Here is a 17739-nt window from a genome sequence, read left to right as displayed (position 1 = left end):
TATGACTTAGGGGAGGAGGGTGCTCAGGCTTTAAAGGAAACTTGTAAAGTATCATTATATGGTATTCCTCAGGTATTTAGACATTCCTCAGGTTTTGGTTCCTGGTGGTAGGATTTTCTAAAATAAGTTTTGCTCCCTTTAGTAAAGTTCCTTCCCTTTTCTCCTCCTGTCTCCATCTCAAAGCACTTTTAAAAATATACTATAACTATAAAAACTATAATATATATATATATAACTATAACTATAACTATAAAAGGCTATTAAAAAAGTGAAATGACTTACCCAAGTGACTGAAGCCAGATGCAAAAACTCCAGTCTTTTCTAGTATTCACCTTCCCACAACCCCAACCCTCAATCTGGGCTAAAGAGTACTTCATCCCTCATCTGTATCAAGAAGAATAACTTCTCTGACCTGGTCTCAAATGTATTGTATCCCCTAACCACTCCTCTTATTTAAGTTCATGGAACCACCAATAATTACACAAGATGTATCCAGAAGTCCAGCTCCCCTTGCTGACCAGTCCTTGCAGTAAACGAAAGATGACCAGAGACGCATAGTTGGGTGAGATGGCCATGAGGACTCCAGAGAGAGAACTGATGAAAACTGTAGTTAAGAGACACACTTTGCGACCAAACCTGCAGAGAAACAAGTAGAATCATGAGATAAAGAACAAGACAAGAGATTTTTGAAAACTGAAGTAAGGGCAATATGGCAGACCAGATCCAGACTCCCACAACTGGTTGAGGGAGCAGAGTTTAGGACTCCTCATTTCTAATGCGATATAATGGTTTTACCCAGAAAAGGTACAGTAGGCTAGTTGAGAAAATCATTGCTTTGCTCAGCTTTACTGAGGTTCATCTTTTGGTGATATATGGCCCATTTAAAAGGTGAGGTGCAAGGGAAGCTGGGTAGTGTAAAAATGGAAATTTGAACCTTGGACTTCAATCCCCAGAAGTCCTTGCTCTAGTTCCCAGGATGTCCTCTAGTATCACCTGAGTTCCCACCTGCAGGGGATCAAAATTTCTATTTAAACTAGCTGTAAAGCCTACTGGGTCTCTCTTCCTACTTCCGCTTCCAAGCAGACACGTCTCTCATGATGTAAGTGAAATTGAATGAGCCTTTCAGCCCTCCTAAGCATGGGCTTTCTTACTTGTATTTTCTTAAATTCTTAATCTTTAATAAACCTCATAAATATAATACTTCTACCAGAAAAACTAATTTTAACTGCTACAGTAGCTCAGTGGATTGAGATCCAGGCCTAGAAATGGGAGATCCTAGGTTCAAATCTGGCCTCAGACACTTCCCAGCTGTGTGACCCTGGTGTCCTTGGGTAAGTCATTTATTATCTCTAGGTCTCAGTTTCCTCATTTGTAAAATGAAAGACTTTAGACTATGGCCTTGTAAGAGCCTTTTCCTTTCAGCTCTATATCTATGAATCTATAATCCATGAGATCACAGATTCATTGAACTAATGAAGAAATTTTGAATGAAGAACAAGTAATAAAGGCTCAAGGTCTTTGTTTATGCCCCATAGATTCTGGGATAGACAGGACTTGTGATTTCACTAACATAGAGAGCTCCCTGATGAGAAAATTTCTTCTGTAAATGCAAGTTTTCAGCTTCTCTTTAATTCATGGTCTTAAAGAGTTGCCTTGAATAAGGGACTTTGTTCAATTTCTTGTACTTTTTTTCACAGCTTCTAATATGGTTTTAAGAAGCAAATATTTCTTTAACTGATTTAGAAATGGAAGCCCCTACATACCTGTCTGCTACGTAGCCAATTCCCATAGATCCAAGAAAGAATCCAGCATTCACACTGGATTGGATTAGGTCTAACTTCCAGGAATCTGCACATACCAGGTTAAACTGAGGAGACAAACCATCATTAGAAGAAATGCAATTACAAAGAAAGAAAAACCATTTTGTAAAACAGAGCTTATACAAAGCCAATACAAACAGTGTACAAGAAATCATATTGTATATCTTGGGGGTTCCATTCTTCTTACCTTTACCTTTCTTCTCTCTTTGTTATAGATTTTGGTGGTGGTGGCCCAGGCTGCTATTTTCCATAAGATTTTTTTTTAATCCCTTACCTTCCATCTTAGAATCCATACTGGGTATGGAATCTAAGGAAGAAAAGTAGTAAGAACTAGGCAATGAAGGTTAAGTGAGTTGTCCAGAGTGACCCAGTTGGGAAGTATCCAGAATATGCTGGAGGAGGCTGCTCCCCTCCCCCTCTCCATGTGGGCATTTCTCACATGACCCTCCCCTCTGCCCAGCAGCCCAATGGGAGTACTTCCTCCCTTCTGTATCTGGGGTAAGGTGGAAGGCTCACAAGAGGCATGAGGGCTGCAGTTTGGGCACTCGGTCTCCCCATCACTGGGCTAAGGTATTGAGAGAGAATCAGTTGATAAAGGATGTCTGACCAACTCCTTTCCACACATACTCCATATGCTCTTTGCTGTTAGGATACAGTTTAGACCAAAGTTGAACAATGGCTGTCCTTTGAGACCTATTTCAAAAGCAGGCCAACCGAGTAAAACTTATGTTATGTCTCATCCTCCCTTAACACTCTCATTTGCATCTCTCTACTCTAATTATGATTATTTATTGTGAATAATAGTCAACTTTATATCTCTTCTGTAAGTTCCTAGATATCTTCTCTTTTCTCTTTCTTTCTATCTCATATATATGTAAATATATATATATATATATATATATCTTTTCTAAATAGTCCTAGCCATTCTTCCTTACAAGAAAAGCATAGAGCTCTTTATACAATTAATATTTAATGTATTTATTGAATTATCTACATTTGAAAATTAATCTATTTATACTCATATGAGTCTTTCCTCATACAGTTTTTATGAAAGGCAGGAAAACATGAATAGTTTCTCAAAACAAAACTAAAATGGTTAAATACCTTGGAAGAACAGTCTTAATACTACAAAGCTAAAGATTAATGAAATAACTCAATCAGTGAAATATGCTTAGGAATAGGAGCTGAAAAGTGGACTCATTTGAAAAGGTAGAGGAAGATCCCACAATTAAGCCATGCCTGAGCAATGGAGTATTTATTATTCCCTCTCAAATATTTACCTGGAAATGGGATACTATTGTACTATAAGAAATGATAAGCCAGATGATTTCAGAAAAAGCTGGAAAGATCTGCAGGAACTGATGCAGAGTGAAATAGGCAGACCTGGTAGAACACTGTACCCAATAATATCAGCCAAATATTGGATTATCTGTGAAAACATGGCTACTCTCAGCAATGCAATGATCTGGGATAATCCTGAAAGACTTAGGATGGGGAATGCTAGGCTAGCCACCTCCAGAGAAAGAACTACTGGAGTCATATTTCATATCAATGTATTTTGGGTTTTATTTGGGGGTTTTGGTCATGTATGACTTTGGATGTGTGTTTTGCAAGACAATTAAAAATATTTACCTGATTTCTATAGTTTGTGCCTATCTGTAAAGGACCAAAACCTAGCTCTATGTTTCTTTTCGTTTCTCCTGAATTATTTTATTCTATTCTGCATTATAGTTATGAAGATAGAATTGACTCTCCCTTTGTCTATTTTAAGTTAATCAAATCAAGAACTTGAAGTGCCCCTACTTAGTGCCTAGCTAACCATTAAGTAAGAGAACTCTCTTTATGAGCATGTTGAAATCTCCCAGATTTACATGCTGGGACTCCCCAATGAATCATTTCACATATCCACCTTATATCTCTAAAGATCTTTTGGCTAGAGGTGCATACAATATTGTACTATCTAAGAAGAAATTACAATAACTGGAGAGAAGAGGAAATAAAAGAGGACAAAACCAGTGACTGACTGGTAGACCCATTGACAAAAAGCCAATTAGGGGGCAGTCCCTTTGGTGTAAGAGTTTACGATCCAAATAAATGTGTTCAACCCCCTTTAGTTTAATTAATTTATAATTAATTTATAATTTATTATATATATATAATTTATAAATTAATTTATAATTAATTAATTATATCAAAGTTCATTCTGGATCTTCAATGCAGTTTAGGCTTCTTTATGGCACTCTCTCCAAACAGTTCACTTTCTTGATTTCAGGAGTTAGGGAATTTCTTTTCCTGAAATTTCTCTCAAAAAAATTTTTAATCTTGGATTTTACAAAAATTCTACAATCCCCCTGAGGAATGTGTTGACCAACACCTGGATCAACTCAGGATACATGTCTGAGTTATGGGGTATATGAATCAATTGTCAAAAAAAATCCATTTGATTAACTTAAAATAGACAAAGGGATACTTAATTCTATCTTCTCATAGTCATTGTGTTCATGCCTTATGACTAAATTGTAACAATCAACAAACATTTATTAAATGTCTCTGTGCCAAGCACTGTGCTAGGTACTAGGAACACAAAGACCTAAATAAAAGAGTCTCTGCCCTCAAGAACTGTACATTCTGCTAAGAGAAAAGGGCACTTATATGATGCAGGAGATAGAAGGAGATAGAAGCCTACAGAGTCAGGAAGATTCATTTGTCTGATTTCAAATCTGGCCTTAGACTTTTACTAGCTGGTGACGCTGGGCAAGTCACTTAACCCAGTTTGTCTCAGTTTCCTCCTATGTACAATGAGTTGGAGAAGGAAATGGCAAATCACTCTAGTATCTTTGTCAAGAAACCCCCTATTAGTGTTACAAAGAGTCAGGCATGACTGAAACAAACTAAACAACAAAGATAGAAAACATCAATACATATGAAACACATATAAGAGAAATATAAAGTAACTGGGGAGGGGGAAAACTTGGGGAGTTAGGAAGGCACTAGCAGTTGTGTGGACAAGGAATATCCTTATACATAAGGCGGCATGAAGTGAGTCCTACAGGAAATCAAGAATTCCAAGAAGTAGCAGTGAAGAATGAGAGAATTCCAGATGCAAGGACACCTTGTGCAAAAACAAGAAGTAAAATGTTGTATATGGTATGGGAAGGAGAGTAATGTATAAGGTTGAAAGGTAGGTCAGGGAGAGGGTTAAAGGACTTTAAAATTAAAGAGAGGAGACAGTTAGGTGGCTCAATGAATGGAGAACAGACAGGTGACTCAATGGATGGAGAGCCAGAGGTAAGAGGTCCTGGGTTCAAATTGACCTCAGACATTTCCTAGTTATATGACCCTCAGCAAGTCACTTAAGCCCCATTGTCTTGCCCTTACTGCTCTTCTGCCTTGGAACCAATACACAGTATTGATTCTAAAATGGAAGATCAGGGGTTTTGTTTTTTTAAATCAAACAGAAAAGTAGATACTGAGTATCCCAAAATTCCTTGTGCTGGTTAAAGCTTTAGTACTCGAAACTTGAAGAAACCCTACATTTGATGTTACAAGAAATAAAGAGCCACTGAAGTGATATGGTCAAATAGTAATTTACAAAAATTAGTTTGAAGACTACCTGGAAGATGAATTGGAGAGAAGCGATTGGAGGCAGAGAGACAAATTAGGAGACTCTTACAATATATTATCTGGGTGAGAGGTGAAGTAGATCCAAAATAAGGGGGTAACTGCATGAGTCAAGAGAAAAGTATATATTTGAAAAGATGTTGTGGGGTTAGAAAGGATGAAGCCAGCAATTGTTCAGCGGCAAAGGAGCAGAGAAGGCAGATGATAGGAATAATGCAAGGAGTGAATTTAGCAGTGAACGAGTACGAAGTTTGAGAGCAGAGGTGATATTTAGTTGAGATGATTAACTATTATTCTTTTGAGAGTGGAGTTTGGGAAGGCAGGACAGAGTAGACAAGCACGACTAATAAAATTATGTGCTTAATCAACATTCATTGAATTGAGTTGAGCTGAACTGATTTTTTTTAATTAATTAATTAATTAAGAATATTTTTCCCTGATTACATGATTCATGTTCTTACCCTCTCTCTTCCCTCCCCCCTCCTGGAACTGACAAGCAATTCCACTGGGTTTTATATATATATATATATATATATATAATTGTTCAAAACCTATTTCCAAATTATTCACTTTTGCAATAGTGATCATTTAAAGCCAAAATCCCAGTCATATTCCCATCAAGCCATGCAATTGATTATATGTTTTTCTTCTGCATTTCTACTCCCACAGTTCTTTCTCTATATGTGGATAGCATTCTTTCCCTAGGTTCCTCTGGATTGTTCTGGATCATTGCATTGTTGCTAGTAGAGAAGTCCATTATGTTCGATTGTACCACAGTCGATCAGTCTATGTGTACATTGTTCTCCTGGTTCTCCTCCTTTCGCTCCACATCAATTTCTGGAGGTATTTCCATGAACTGATAGATTTAAACCCACAATCATAACTTGTGTGTAATCAGGAACTGACTATTTATAAATTCTGGCTATATGAAACATTGCTTTGTTATTAAAGAAATAAGTGTCAGGTGCTATTGGTCCTAAGTAGAGGCTAAGGTCAAAAGTGCTTCTGTTTTTATTTTCTTCTATAATTATTGTAACTTTGGAATAAAGCCTACTTGCTCTCTTTCTTTTCCAATATAATTAAACAGTCAGTGGCAGCAGAACCTAGGCCTTGGTTCAGAGATCTTTCCATCAAACCATTTGCTTCTAATTGGAAGAAATTCGATTTACAATTGAAAGGCTTACTGTCTGTTAAGTGATAGATTAATCCATATTGATTTATCATTGTTGAATGGTATTAGCCATATAAGTCATTATTATACCTAGGACATTTCTTACTACATCAATGACCATATTCCTTTGGAAATATAGTCCAGATAAACATCCTTTATAGCTAAGCCTGTATTATCAGAGACAGAGAGGAAATGGAATTAAATTCTACACTCTTCTGGTCAATAGTAGGAGTATATTCAATAGAGACAAGTTATGTGGGTAAAGTGTTTGTAGAACTTCCCCTGAGAAATAAGAAATTTATTCAGAAACAGCCCTGAGATATATATCACCTCACCCCTCCCAGACTGACTGAAATGACAAAAGGGCAAAGTGACAAATGCTGGAGGAGCTATGGGAAAATTGAGACAATAATGCACTGTTGGTGGTACTGTGGACTAATCCAGCCATTCCTGAGAGCAATTTGGAATTACACCCAGACAGTTATAAAACTGTGTATGCCTTTAGACCCAGCAAAACCGTGGCTAGATCTGTTTCCCAAGAAGATTAGGGAAGACGAAAAGAACCCCTAGGTTCCAAAATATTTATAGCTGCTCTCTTTTTGGTGGCAAAGAATTGGAAACTGAGGGGATTGCCCATCAGTCACAGAATGGCTGAATAAATTGTGATACATAATTACGATGGAATGTGGCATAAGAAGCAAAAACTGGCTTTTTTTTTTTAACTTTGAAAGAACCATATTAGATAATGAACTGTGAAATGAGTAGAACCACATAAACATTATACATAGCCACAGAAATAATACTAGAAGAATAAACTAAGAATTGTATTGATTTAGAATCTTGACCCCTAGAGACTACATTTCCCACAATCCCCTTTTCCTTTATCTGTTTGTGCATCTCCTTACGTGGGGGAAGTTTTGAGTTTCTGTTTCCTGCCCATGTGGTCTCTCTGGTTCCATGGTGGAAGAGGGAGGAACTGCTTTTGGTTTTTGCCAGCCTTACTTCCTTGAAGGAAAAGGGGATTGTGGGAAATGTAGTCTCTAGGGGTCAAGATTCTAAATCAATACAAACCTTCCTGTGATCCTTTGGGAGACTAGTCTCCCCAATGGATCATGAAAACATTACTAACATAACTTTAACTAGAGGTATATACAAATGTTACAGAATGTAACATCCAGAAAGGTGAACAGAAAAATACATGAAAGACTTCATTTATATGAGCATGTTGGCCCCCCTGATGATAGCCTATGTGATTCAGGGAGGGTGGGGATGAGTTCAGACACTATTGGATGGGATCTATTATGAAGACATGAAGAAAAGTAACTTAAATATATAAATTTGTCATTTCATTTGTATACTGTCTTCTTTATCTATATATATGGAAACACTTGGTTTGTTTGGGTTTGTAAGTAATTGGAATAATAATAATAAATTTAAATAAATTTTTAAAAAGATATGAAGAGAGGTCCACCTCCCCCCAGGACATTTCCAATTGGATATTCTGTAAGCATCCATTATTCAATATGTCTAAAACAGAATTCATTTTCTGTCCTACTAGTCAGAAGTATCAGAGTCATCATGGGAACAAGGCAAATCTCCCAAATGCAGAAGAGTAAGAGAACTGGGACAAAAATAATTGGGAAATATTTAAGTAAGTAAATATAAATATAATATGACAGATATAATATTGTTGTTTTCCAAGTCTAGGTTTTCTAAGGACCACTAGGTGACCCATTAGCTCTAGCATCAAGAAGACTTATCTTCCCGAGTTCAAATCTTAATGGCTGTGTGACTCTGGGCAAGGCAGTTAACCCTGTTTGCCTCCATTTCATTATCTATAAAATTACTTGTCTCTTTGCCAAGAAAACCCCACATAGAGTCATGAAGAGTTGGACATGACTTCAAAAAAGACTGAATAACAACAAATGTAGCCCAGAGATCATTTCTAGTTGAGTTTGACACCACTGAACCTAGATCATCCCCCCTTTGTATCTTCCTTCTTTGTTACCCTATTTGCAACCTCAGTTATCCTCAACCTTTTGTTCTCTCTCATTCCCATATAACCAATTATTGCCAAATCTCATCAGTTTTGCTTCCATAAGATGACTCTCATTTATTCCCTTCTTTCCATTCCTTAGCTCAAGCCCTTATTTCCTTTTACCACAACAATTAAAATAGGCACCTAATTGGTCTCCCTGCCTCTAGTTTATCTCCTCTCCCCCATCCATCTCCCCTGTAACTGCCAAAATGATATTCCTAGATATAAGATAATTGATATTCATTAGCACATATATGAAATGCTCTCCCTCCTTTTCTCTGTCTTTTCCTACCATAGCTCACATACCATTTTCTACAAGAAGCCTTTTCTGACTCACCCCAGTTTTAGTGTCCCCTAAACCCCTTTCCTAAATTACTTTATGTTTGCTTTATATACACGGGGGGAAACCCTGCATTTAGATATACTGATTTATGGACATATTTCCCCCAGAAAAATTTAAACTCCAGGAGGGACTTCATTTTTGTCATTACCTCCAATAGCTAACATACTGCCTAGAACATAGTAGGTCTCTATTTTTAAGCATAAAAGTTGCATATATATGAAGATATATATATATATATGTAAACACATACATGTATGTTTATTTGGTTTTGCTTTTTTAAAGATAAATCTATTTATTAAAAATCCTTTTAATCCCCATTGGAAATACCTTTCTGAAGTCAGAGTGCTATATTCTCTCTGTCCCCTAATAGTCAGTTACTACTGACCTCTTGAACTCTGTACTTAAGCAGTGGTTATTCTTCTCACATTAGTTGTTTTAGAATAGATCCTGTTACCTTATAGGGATATTGTTTTTCTGGGGAGAAAGGCAAAAAATTAAAAGGACCTATCAGCTTTTAACCACTCAATATGAAGCCTTTACTGTCCTCATCTGTCAAACTTGACTTCCATTTTCTACTAACATCTTTCCCCAAATGTTTCATCATTCATCTCTGCTTACTGGCTTCCCTGGCTTTCCTTAAATCCCAACTAAAATCCCATATTCTACTGAAAGCTTTTTCTGTTGTTGAGTCGTTTCAGTCATGTCTGATTCTTTGTGACCCCATTGGGGTTTTCTTGGCAAAGATCCTAGGGTAGTTTGTCACTTATTTCTTCAGCTCATTTTATATATGATGAAACTGAGGCAAACAGGGTTAAGTGACTTACCCAGGGTCACACCCTAAGTACATGTCTAAGGCCAACTTTGAACTCAGGAAGTCTTCCTGACTCCAGACCTGGCACTGTATCCACTGTGCCATCTATCTGCCTCAAGCCTTTTCCAACCCCTCTTAATTCTAGTGCCCTTCCTCTGTTAATCATTTCTCATTTATCCTGTAAAAAGCTTGTTTGTACATATTTGCCTGTTATCTCTCCCCATTGGATTATGAGCTCCCTGAGGTCAGGGACTATCTTTTGCCTTTTATTGTATCCACAAAGCTTAGCACAATGCCTGATACATAGTAAGCACTTAATAAATATTTATTGTCTAAGTGACTATTTCTTTTAACCTGTCACAAAATTTCAGCACAGGCTAAAGTAAAAATTTCACTCCCACCCTCACCTTTATTTATTCTCCAAGAGTTGTGGCTCTCCCTTTCTTCAAAGTTTATCTAAAACCACTTCCTCTTATTTGAGTATATGTTTTAGGGTTTTGGTTTTGTAAGATTGTTCACTTACAGTAATGAATAATATGGAAACATGTTTTGTGTGATAATACATGTATAACCCAGATAGAAATGCTTGCCAGCTACAGGAGGGGAAAAGAAAAAAGGGAGGGAGACAACTTGGATTGTACTTCAGAAAACTCAGGTGGAAATTTATTATTAAAATAAAAAATAAATAAAGCCACCCCCTCCAGAAAGCTCAACCTGATCAACCCACCCTGCTGCTAACATTTCTCTACTATCTCCCAGAAGTTTGAATGGATCATAAAACAAAGGAGACACACAACAGGCAAATGTAGGCAATGGTGCTTTGTGATGCCATTGTTTTATGTTGTTTTTAATAAAAAGAGGATGGAGACTGGGGTATCTATTTTTTTGCCTCTTCCCAACGTTGTTTGGCATCATAGGATACTAATGACTTCTCTCCAATGGCAATGATGCAAATAATCATAATCAATCCAAATCTAGGTTTTTGTTATTCTTTGTTATCTTGCCAATATCCTCTCACAAATATGCCACAGGGATAGGGGAAGGAGTGTCATCTAACTTGCTGGGGGAGGGGGGGGGGAGGGTGCTTCCTCTCATGTTCTTGATACTGGTGGAACCCAAAGGCTGATCATTGGTTATCAAAATTCTCGACAAATGACCAGTGCATCTTTTTCCTGTAGTCATTCATTTTCCTGAGGATGTCCCTTTTACTACTTCTCCTTCAAAATTCCTTAGACACTTGACCTTGAGCAAGAAGTTTAACCTCTGTTGTTATTTTAGTTTTTTTACTACCCTCACCTGCCAAACTTGGCTTCCATCTACTACTTACTTTCTTAACTATCTACTTTCTTAACTATCAAGGGGATGAAATTAGCACTTGTGCCTCAGGGATATTGTGAGGATCAAATGAGATGATATTTGTAAAAAAAACAATTTTTTTAAGCAATCAGCACAGTGCCTAGCAAACAGTAGGTGCCATGTTGTTCTTTTTTCCCTTCCTTTCCCCATAAAGTGCTAATAAGCATGACTCATTATAAAAATTGTTATAATGGTCTCCTTTTCTCCTCCCCTCTCCCATCACAAATTCCCAATCCTAGGCAGCTCCCAAGTACCCCAGCTGCAAAATTGTGGCAATCACAACTGATTGGGTGCTTGCTTCCAGCCTCGGTCTGCCTCCTGCTTAATTAGAGGATGAAGAAACAGGAGAGACAAAGATTCTTCTTTCTAGGCACAATAAAAAGTAGTAGAGCAGTGCTGTTTCCAAATTCAAAATCAAATGCCCTGTCCCAGGATAATTTCCAAGTTTTGTAGGGGCAAATGTGGTTCATTATCAGGAGTTTTAAATAGCCATCAAATGTTAGAGTTGAGAAGGAACTGGGCTGGTTCAGTTCCCCTGCCTCTAGGAACATTTTCACCAGGGATGACACTTGCTGATTTTCCACTTGCTTAAGAAGACTCCAGGGACAGAGTGCTGAGCTTCCCCTGGCAAATCCATTCCGATATTTACCAGCTCATCCAAAAGAGCTTACCTTCAAGCATTGCCTTTTTTAAACTAAAAAGAACAAAACATGACAAACTCCTCCTTTCTGTCCCTCAAGAATCCAACCTAGAGCCAGAGAAGAAGTCAGTGCCAGCCACTCTTCCTTGCTTTTTTGGTTCCCTCCCCATGAGTTTCAACAGGCATTCAGTACTGCTTTTATTATCTTCACCTCCACCTTAAAGTATTTTTTGTTCTCTGTGTCCCACAGGGAGCAAGAAATCAAGTTGGTCACAGTTCTCCCATAACCCTTGGTCCCCAGGCTGCTGATCAGATAGCATTCCCTAGAGATGTCAGACTCAGGAAATCTTGAATAGGTTATTTCAAAGTTCACTAGGATTGTGAGATCTTTTTCAACCTGATTTTGAAGGTATGTGGAAGAGGAGTCTTCCAAGAAGGGAGCATCAAGCAGAAAGAAACACAGTGAGCAAGGTCAAGCAGCACATCTGATTTCTGGATTCTTTGCCCTCTCCATCACTGCAACAGGATGGCAGTAATGGCATTCCCAGCTGATGGGACACTTCCTACCAGCCTCACCCTTCTTCCTGCTTTGTTCAGGAATGGTTTAACCAAAGGAGAGACAAAGACCAGACTTTCCAGGCCATTACTCCAAAATAAAAAGATGTCAGTGTTCCTCTACATTATTTGCCCTGATTGGGTTCTTCCATCATGGAAGTTCTTATGTATAATTATAAACAGAAGTATGGGTGGCCACCTATACCCTTTTTGTTTATACATCTGTGAAGACGTCCTTTTAAGAAGAGGAGAGACATTATCCATGCTTCAGATGACTCAAGGCAGAGGGGAAGAGTGGACATTGATCCTGTTTAGATTTCTCATAAGCAAGAAAGATACATATTTAATCAAACAAGCTTACCTGCCAACAGGAGAACACCTAAGAAGATGCCATCATTTATATAATCCTGAACTCAAGAGAGAAAAATGAAAGCCCAAGTGGAATAAGTCTCTTAAGGAAGCTCTCTGATTGGCCTTAACAAAGAGAGGTATTGGGGAATGAAGGGATTAGCCTTGTCTGAGAGCCCTCTTCCTATCCCCATGGTTCCCATTTCTTGCTACAAGCTCCATAAGGCATCTTTTGCAAACTGGAACTCCCTTCTAATCACAGGAACTCTAAGAGTCATGAACTACAAGAAGTGGGGTGCTTGGAAATCAATTTTTAAAGGTTAAACTTTGCCTGTTAAAAGTATTTATGGTTTTATTTTTTAGGGTAATTTTAATATTCTCATGATTGGGATTTAGTCACGCTTTGATTTTTAAAGTGATTCTCAGCTTAGTTTTTGTTGATGCTGATTAGAAGAAATTTTCTCTCATTCACTTTTTTTGAACTTGTATGTATCCGTTGTTTAATTTTAAGTATGTTGCTGCTTATTCAATGATATTGTTTTTACAGTGTTACAATTTAAGTACTGTGTCAATTTTTCTTTGATGGGATATTCCTCTCTCCTCTCTGATAATTTTACTTTACCTTTTCCTGATTTTGAGGAAGCTATTCTAGCTTGTGTTGAATGCATTTCTAGTTTGAGAGGGTTTTGATATTTTCTTTAGATTTTCTGATTATTCCGTGTAATTTTTACAATTTTATTTTTCATTTACTTAGTGGTGTTTTCAGACTCAGACATGTACCAGCTGTGTGACCCTGGATAAATCATTTAACCCTATTTGCCTCAGTTTCCCCATCTGTAAAATGAGCTGGAGAAGGAAATAATAAACCAAACCAGTATCTTTGCCAAGAAAACCCAAAATAGGGTCACAAAGAGTCAGACATGACTGAAAAACAACTGGCCATTCTTAGGCATCCTTTCTCCCCTAACTGTTTTACTTTTGCTATAATTAATGGCTTATGCCGATGTGGCTATGTGCTTTTTATTTGTGGCATGCCGTTTGCACTGTTATTGGCTCCAAGTAGGGACATTACAAAAATTTGTGTTTTTTTTCATATTCTTGAGTTCACTTCTGTTGCATTGATAGCAATTAACGTATTTGCTTATTGTTTATTCACAATTTATTAAATGCTCATTTATATATATATATATACATGTATATATATAATTTATTAAATGAGCTGGTGGCTCAGTGAATTGAGAGCCAGGTCTAGAGACAGGGAGGTCCTGGGTTCAAATCTGACTTCAGACACATACCAGCTGTGTGACCCTGGTCAAGTCACTTGACCCCCCCATTGCCCTTACCACTCTTCTGCCTTGGAAACAATACACAGTATTGATTGCAAGACAGAAGATAAAGGTTTAAAAGGGGGGAGGGGGCAGCTGGGTGGCTCAGTGGATTGAGAGCTATGCCCAGAGATAGAAGATCCTGGGTTCAAATTTGACATCAGATACTTCCTAGCTGTATGACCCTGAGCAAGTCACTTGACCCCCGTTGCCTAGCCCTTACCACTCTTCTGCCTTGGAAACAATACACAGTATTGCTTCTAAGACCAAAGGTAAGGGTTTAAAAAATACATAAAAAAGAATTAAGTTCAGATCTGATCTGGCCATTTTGGAGAGCAATTTGGAATTAAACTAGAGAGGTATGAACCTGTGTATACTCGTAGACCCCGTGAAACCATTGCTGGATCTATTTCCCAAGGAGATCAGGGGAAAAGTAGATGTTCCAAGGTATTTCTAGCAGCTCTCTTTGTGGTGGCAAGAACAAGATTATGTCCATCAATTGAGGAATGGCTAAACAAATTGTGATAAATGGTTGTAATGGAATACTACTGTGCCATAAGAAACAATGAGCAGATTAATTTTTTAAAACTTGGAAAGAACTACATGCGATAATGAAGGTGAAATGAGTAGAATCCAAAGGAGATTATGTACAACTATAAATTTAATATTTGAAGACTAACTTAATGTTCACCTCCAGAGAATGAAACGAAACACAAAAAACATAATCTATATAGACATCTGTTTGATGGATGGTGACTTGTGTGGTTTGAGGAGAGTAAGGAGGGACTGGGATACCTGGAAATAAATTCTATCAATTAAAAAAAAAGAATTAAGTTCATATAGGGGCAACTAAGTAGCACAGTGGATAGAGCACCATGCCTGGAGTTTGAAGGACCTAGCTTCAAATATGACCTCAGATACTTCCTAACTGTGTGACCCTGGGCAAGTCACTTAACCCCCAATTGCCTAGCCCTTACCATTCTTCTGCCTGGTAAAGACTTTGAGAGCAAGCTACTCAAGGAAGTGTCACCTTTGTTGGGTATCAAGAAGTTTGGGAGTACACATTCTTGTGTACAAGAAGAACTACTCACAACCTGAGCATTTCAGCTGTATGCCGTTGAACATGTGGGAAAATTTAAGATCAAAACAGAAATCTCAGTATAGTCAACAGGCGACATTTCTTTTTTTTTTTTTAATAAACCCCTACCTTCCGTCTTGGAGTCAATACTGTGTATTGGCTCCAAGGCAGAAGAGTGGTAAGGGCTAGGCAATAGGGGTCAAGTGACTTGCCCAGGGTCACACAGCTAGGAAGTGGCTGAGGCCAGACTTGAACCTAGGACCTCCCGTCTCTAGGGCTGACTCTTAATCCACTGAGCTACCCAGCTGCCCCCTTACAGGCGACATTTCTAATGTAAGACTCAGTTCCTTCACAATAGTGTCCTTTCACGTGGGGAAGTCTGCTGCCAGCTCATCTGATTTCCTCAAAGTTTTAAGCCTGTTACAATAATGTGTAGCTTCTCTAACCAAGAGAGGTGAGACAGTTGTTCATGTTAATGATAATTTGAAAGAACAGATTTCATAGCTTCAGTCTGGAAGTGATGGATACTAGAGCTGCTGTCTAGAAGTCAGTTTCCAGCTAAGCAGAGAAATATAGTGGAAGCAGGTACCTCTATGACTGAGATGTCTGGGATTTTGAAATTTACAAAATTTATTTATCTTTTAAAAGTAGTCTCATTTAACAACTAGTCAAATCACACACACACACACACACACACACACACACACACACACAAACTTGGCCCAGCTGTGTCTCAGCATGGTGCCAAAAATAAGCTGACTATATCTACCCTTAATAATTCTCACTAATGGTAAGAAGCAGAATGACCCAATAGAAAGAACATTAGACATAGAGCCGAGAAATCTGTTTCCCAATCTGTCTCTGACACTGGGGGATTGTTGGCAAGTCAGTTCTCTCTTCTAGTCTCTTTTTCCTCATCCATAAAATGGAGCAAATAATACTTTTACTGGATCAACTTTCTGGCACAATAGATAGATCCCTTGGCCTGGCACTCATCTTCTTGAGTTGAAATATGGCCTCAGACGCTTATTATCTGTGTCTCCTTGGACAAGTCACTTAATCCTGTTTGCCTCAGTTGCATCATCTGATAAACTGGGGAAGGAAATGGCAAATCACTGCAATATCTTTGCAAGAAAACCCCAAATGGAGTCACGAAGAGTTAGTTACAAATGAAATAAATGAACAACAAAGTCCTTATACCACCAGCCTTGTTCTTTGAGAGTAAAATGCATTACATATCTTAAAGGGATAGAAACTGAACCTGTGATTTCGTTGACTTTGGGAACTTTTCTACCAATGTAGAAAGGTATCTATTCTGCAACCTTTATTCCTTGGATAAGTTCATTGACTTCTTGAGTCACTTACTCAGAATTACATAGTTAGTAGGTGTCAAAAATGGGACTTTAACCCAAGTTACCCTGTCTCCAAGTTCAGCTATCTAACTGCTACACTATACTTTTGTGGTCATTGTTGTTGAGTCATTTTAGTTGTATCCAACTCTTTGTGACTCAATTTGGGTTTTCTTGACAGAGATACTGGAGTGGTTTGCCATTTCCTTCTCTGGCCCATTTTACAGATGAGGAAACTAAAGCAAACAGGATTAAGTGACTTGCCCAGGGTCGCATAACTAGTAAATGTCTAAGGTCAGATTTGAACTCAGGAAGCTGAGTCTTCCTGACTTCAAGCCCAGACTCTTTGTACTATACCACTGAGCTGTCTCTATACCATGCTGCCTCTCTCAAAACCAAAACTAGATATATGAAAGTCATTTTTCCCCTCTATCAGGAGACCCAACTTTCCACTGTTCCCCATAAGTAGACCAGAAAAGGCATGGGAATTCTGGTTTGCTATTACCTCAGTCACAATGGAGGACCCTGCAGTGTCATACACCCAGCCATCCTGACAGGTGGTGAGGGGGATGTGGCTCCTGTTGCTGGCAAAACTGGCTAATGGGTCCGTGCAGCTGAGGGTGGTTTGGTTCCAGTCCACATCGTATCTCCGGCATTGGCTGATAAAAGTGTCTCCTGGTATCCCCAGGCCTGGCACGGTGTAATTCAGCTCCTCTTCCAAACTCCAGCCACATCGTTTGCTTAGCTCTGAAACTCCAGGATTCAGGCAGCGGTGATCCGGGATGAAGCCCAGGAAAACAATCCCCACAAAAATGGGGGCAAATGCCACTGACAGTAGGCATAAGACTAAAAAGATTTGTTTCTGAAATAAATCAAATTCTCCAATGTGCTCTAAAATGTCATCTAAGGTCGGCATAACTGGGTACGGCAATAGCTTTCAGCCAACTGGTAAACCTCATTGCTAGATGTTCCCCAAGCTGCAGAGTCTAAGTTACCAGTACCAAGGAATCTATTTGTATTTAATTCAGATTGCACCATTTCAAAGCAAGTTCACGCAGGATAAACATGGAACAACACAACACCATAGAAATAACCTTTTGCCCCCTTGTGACTTTTTCAGGGCCAAGCGTGGGGAAGAGAAAAGCCAGAAAGAAGAGAAAAGTCAGCTGGACTGTTTGTTTTATTGGAGAAAAAGTCAATAAATTACAGGACCTTAAAAACCTTTGTGTTACCCCGAAAGCTAACAGAAAAATCAACCTTCAAATTAGTTAAAAGGTACTGAAG

At 38.4% G+C, this 17739-nt stretch overlaps 1 protein-coding gene across 1 annotated transcript in view; it reads right to left on the bottom strand.

Moving 5' to 3' along the window:
* The window catches only part of LOC100027984 (solute carrier family 22 member 1), a 51366-nt gene extending 33849 nt beyond the window's left edge, over nt 1-17517 (bottom strand). Inside the window, exons 1-3 of the mRNA XM_001371425.5 lie at nt 16961-17517; nt 1764-1867; nt 482-636 (exon numbers count right to left, since the gene is read on the bottom strand). Of these exons, the coding sequence (XP_001371462.3) occupies nt 482-636; nt 1764-1867; nt 16961-17371 (670 nt within the window). The 5' untranslated portion in view covers nt 17372-17517. The remainder of the gene's footprint in view (nt 1-481; nt 637-1763; nt 1868-16960) is intronic.
* Nucleotides 17518-17739: the final 222 nt, after the last annotated feature.

The sequence above is a fragment of the Monodelphis domestica genome, chromosome 2 (assembly GCF_027887165.1).
Source record: "Monodelphis domestica isolate mMonDom1 chromosome 2, mMonDom1.pri, whole genome shotgun sequence".
NCBI classification, from domain to species: Eukaryota; Metazoa; Chordata; class Mammalia; order Didelphimorphia; family Didelphidae; genus Monodelphis; species Monodelphis domestica.
This window is presented reverse-complemented; position numbering and strand designations above follow the sequence as displayed.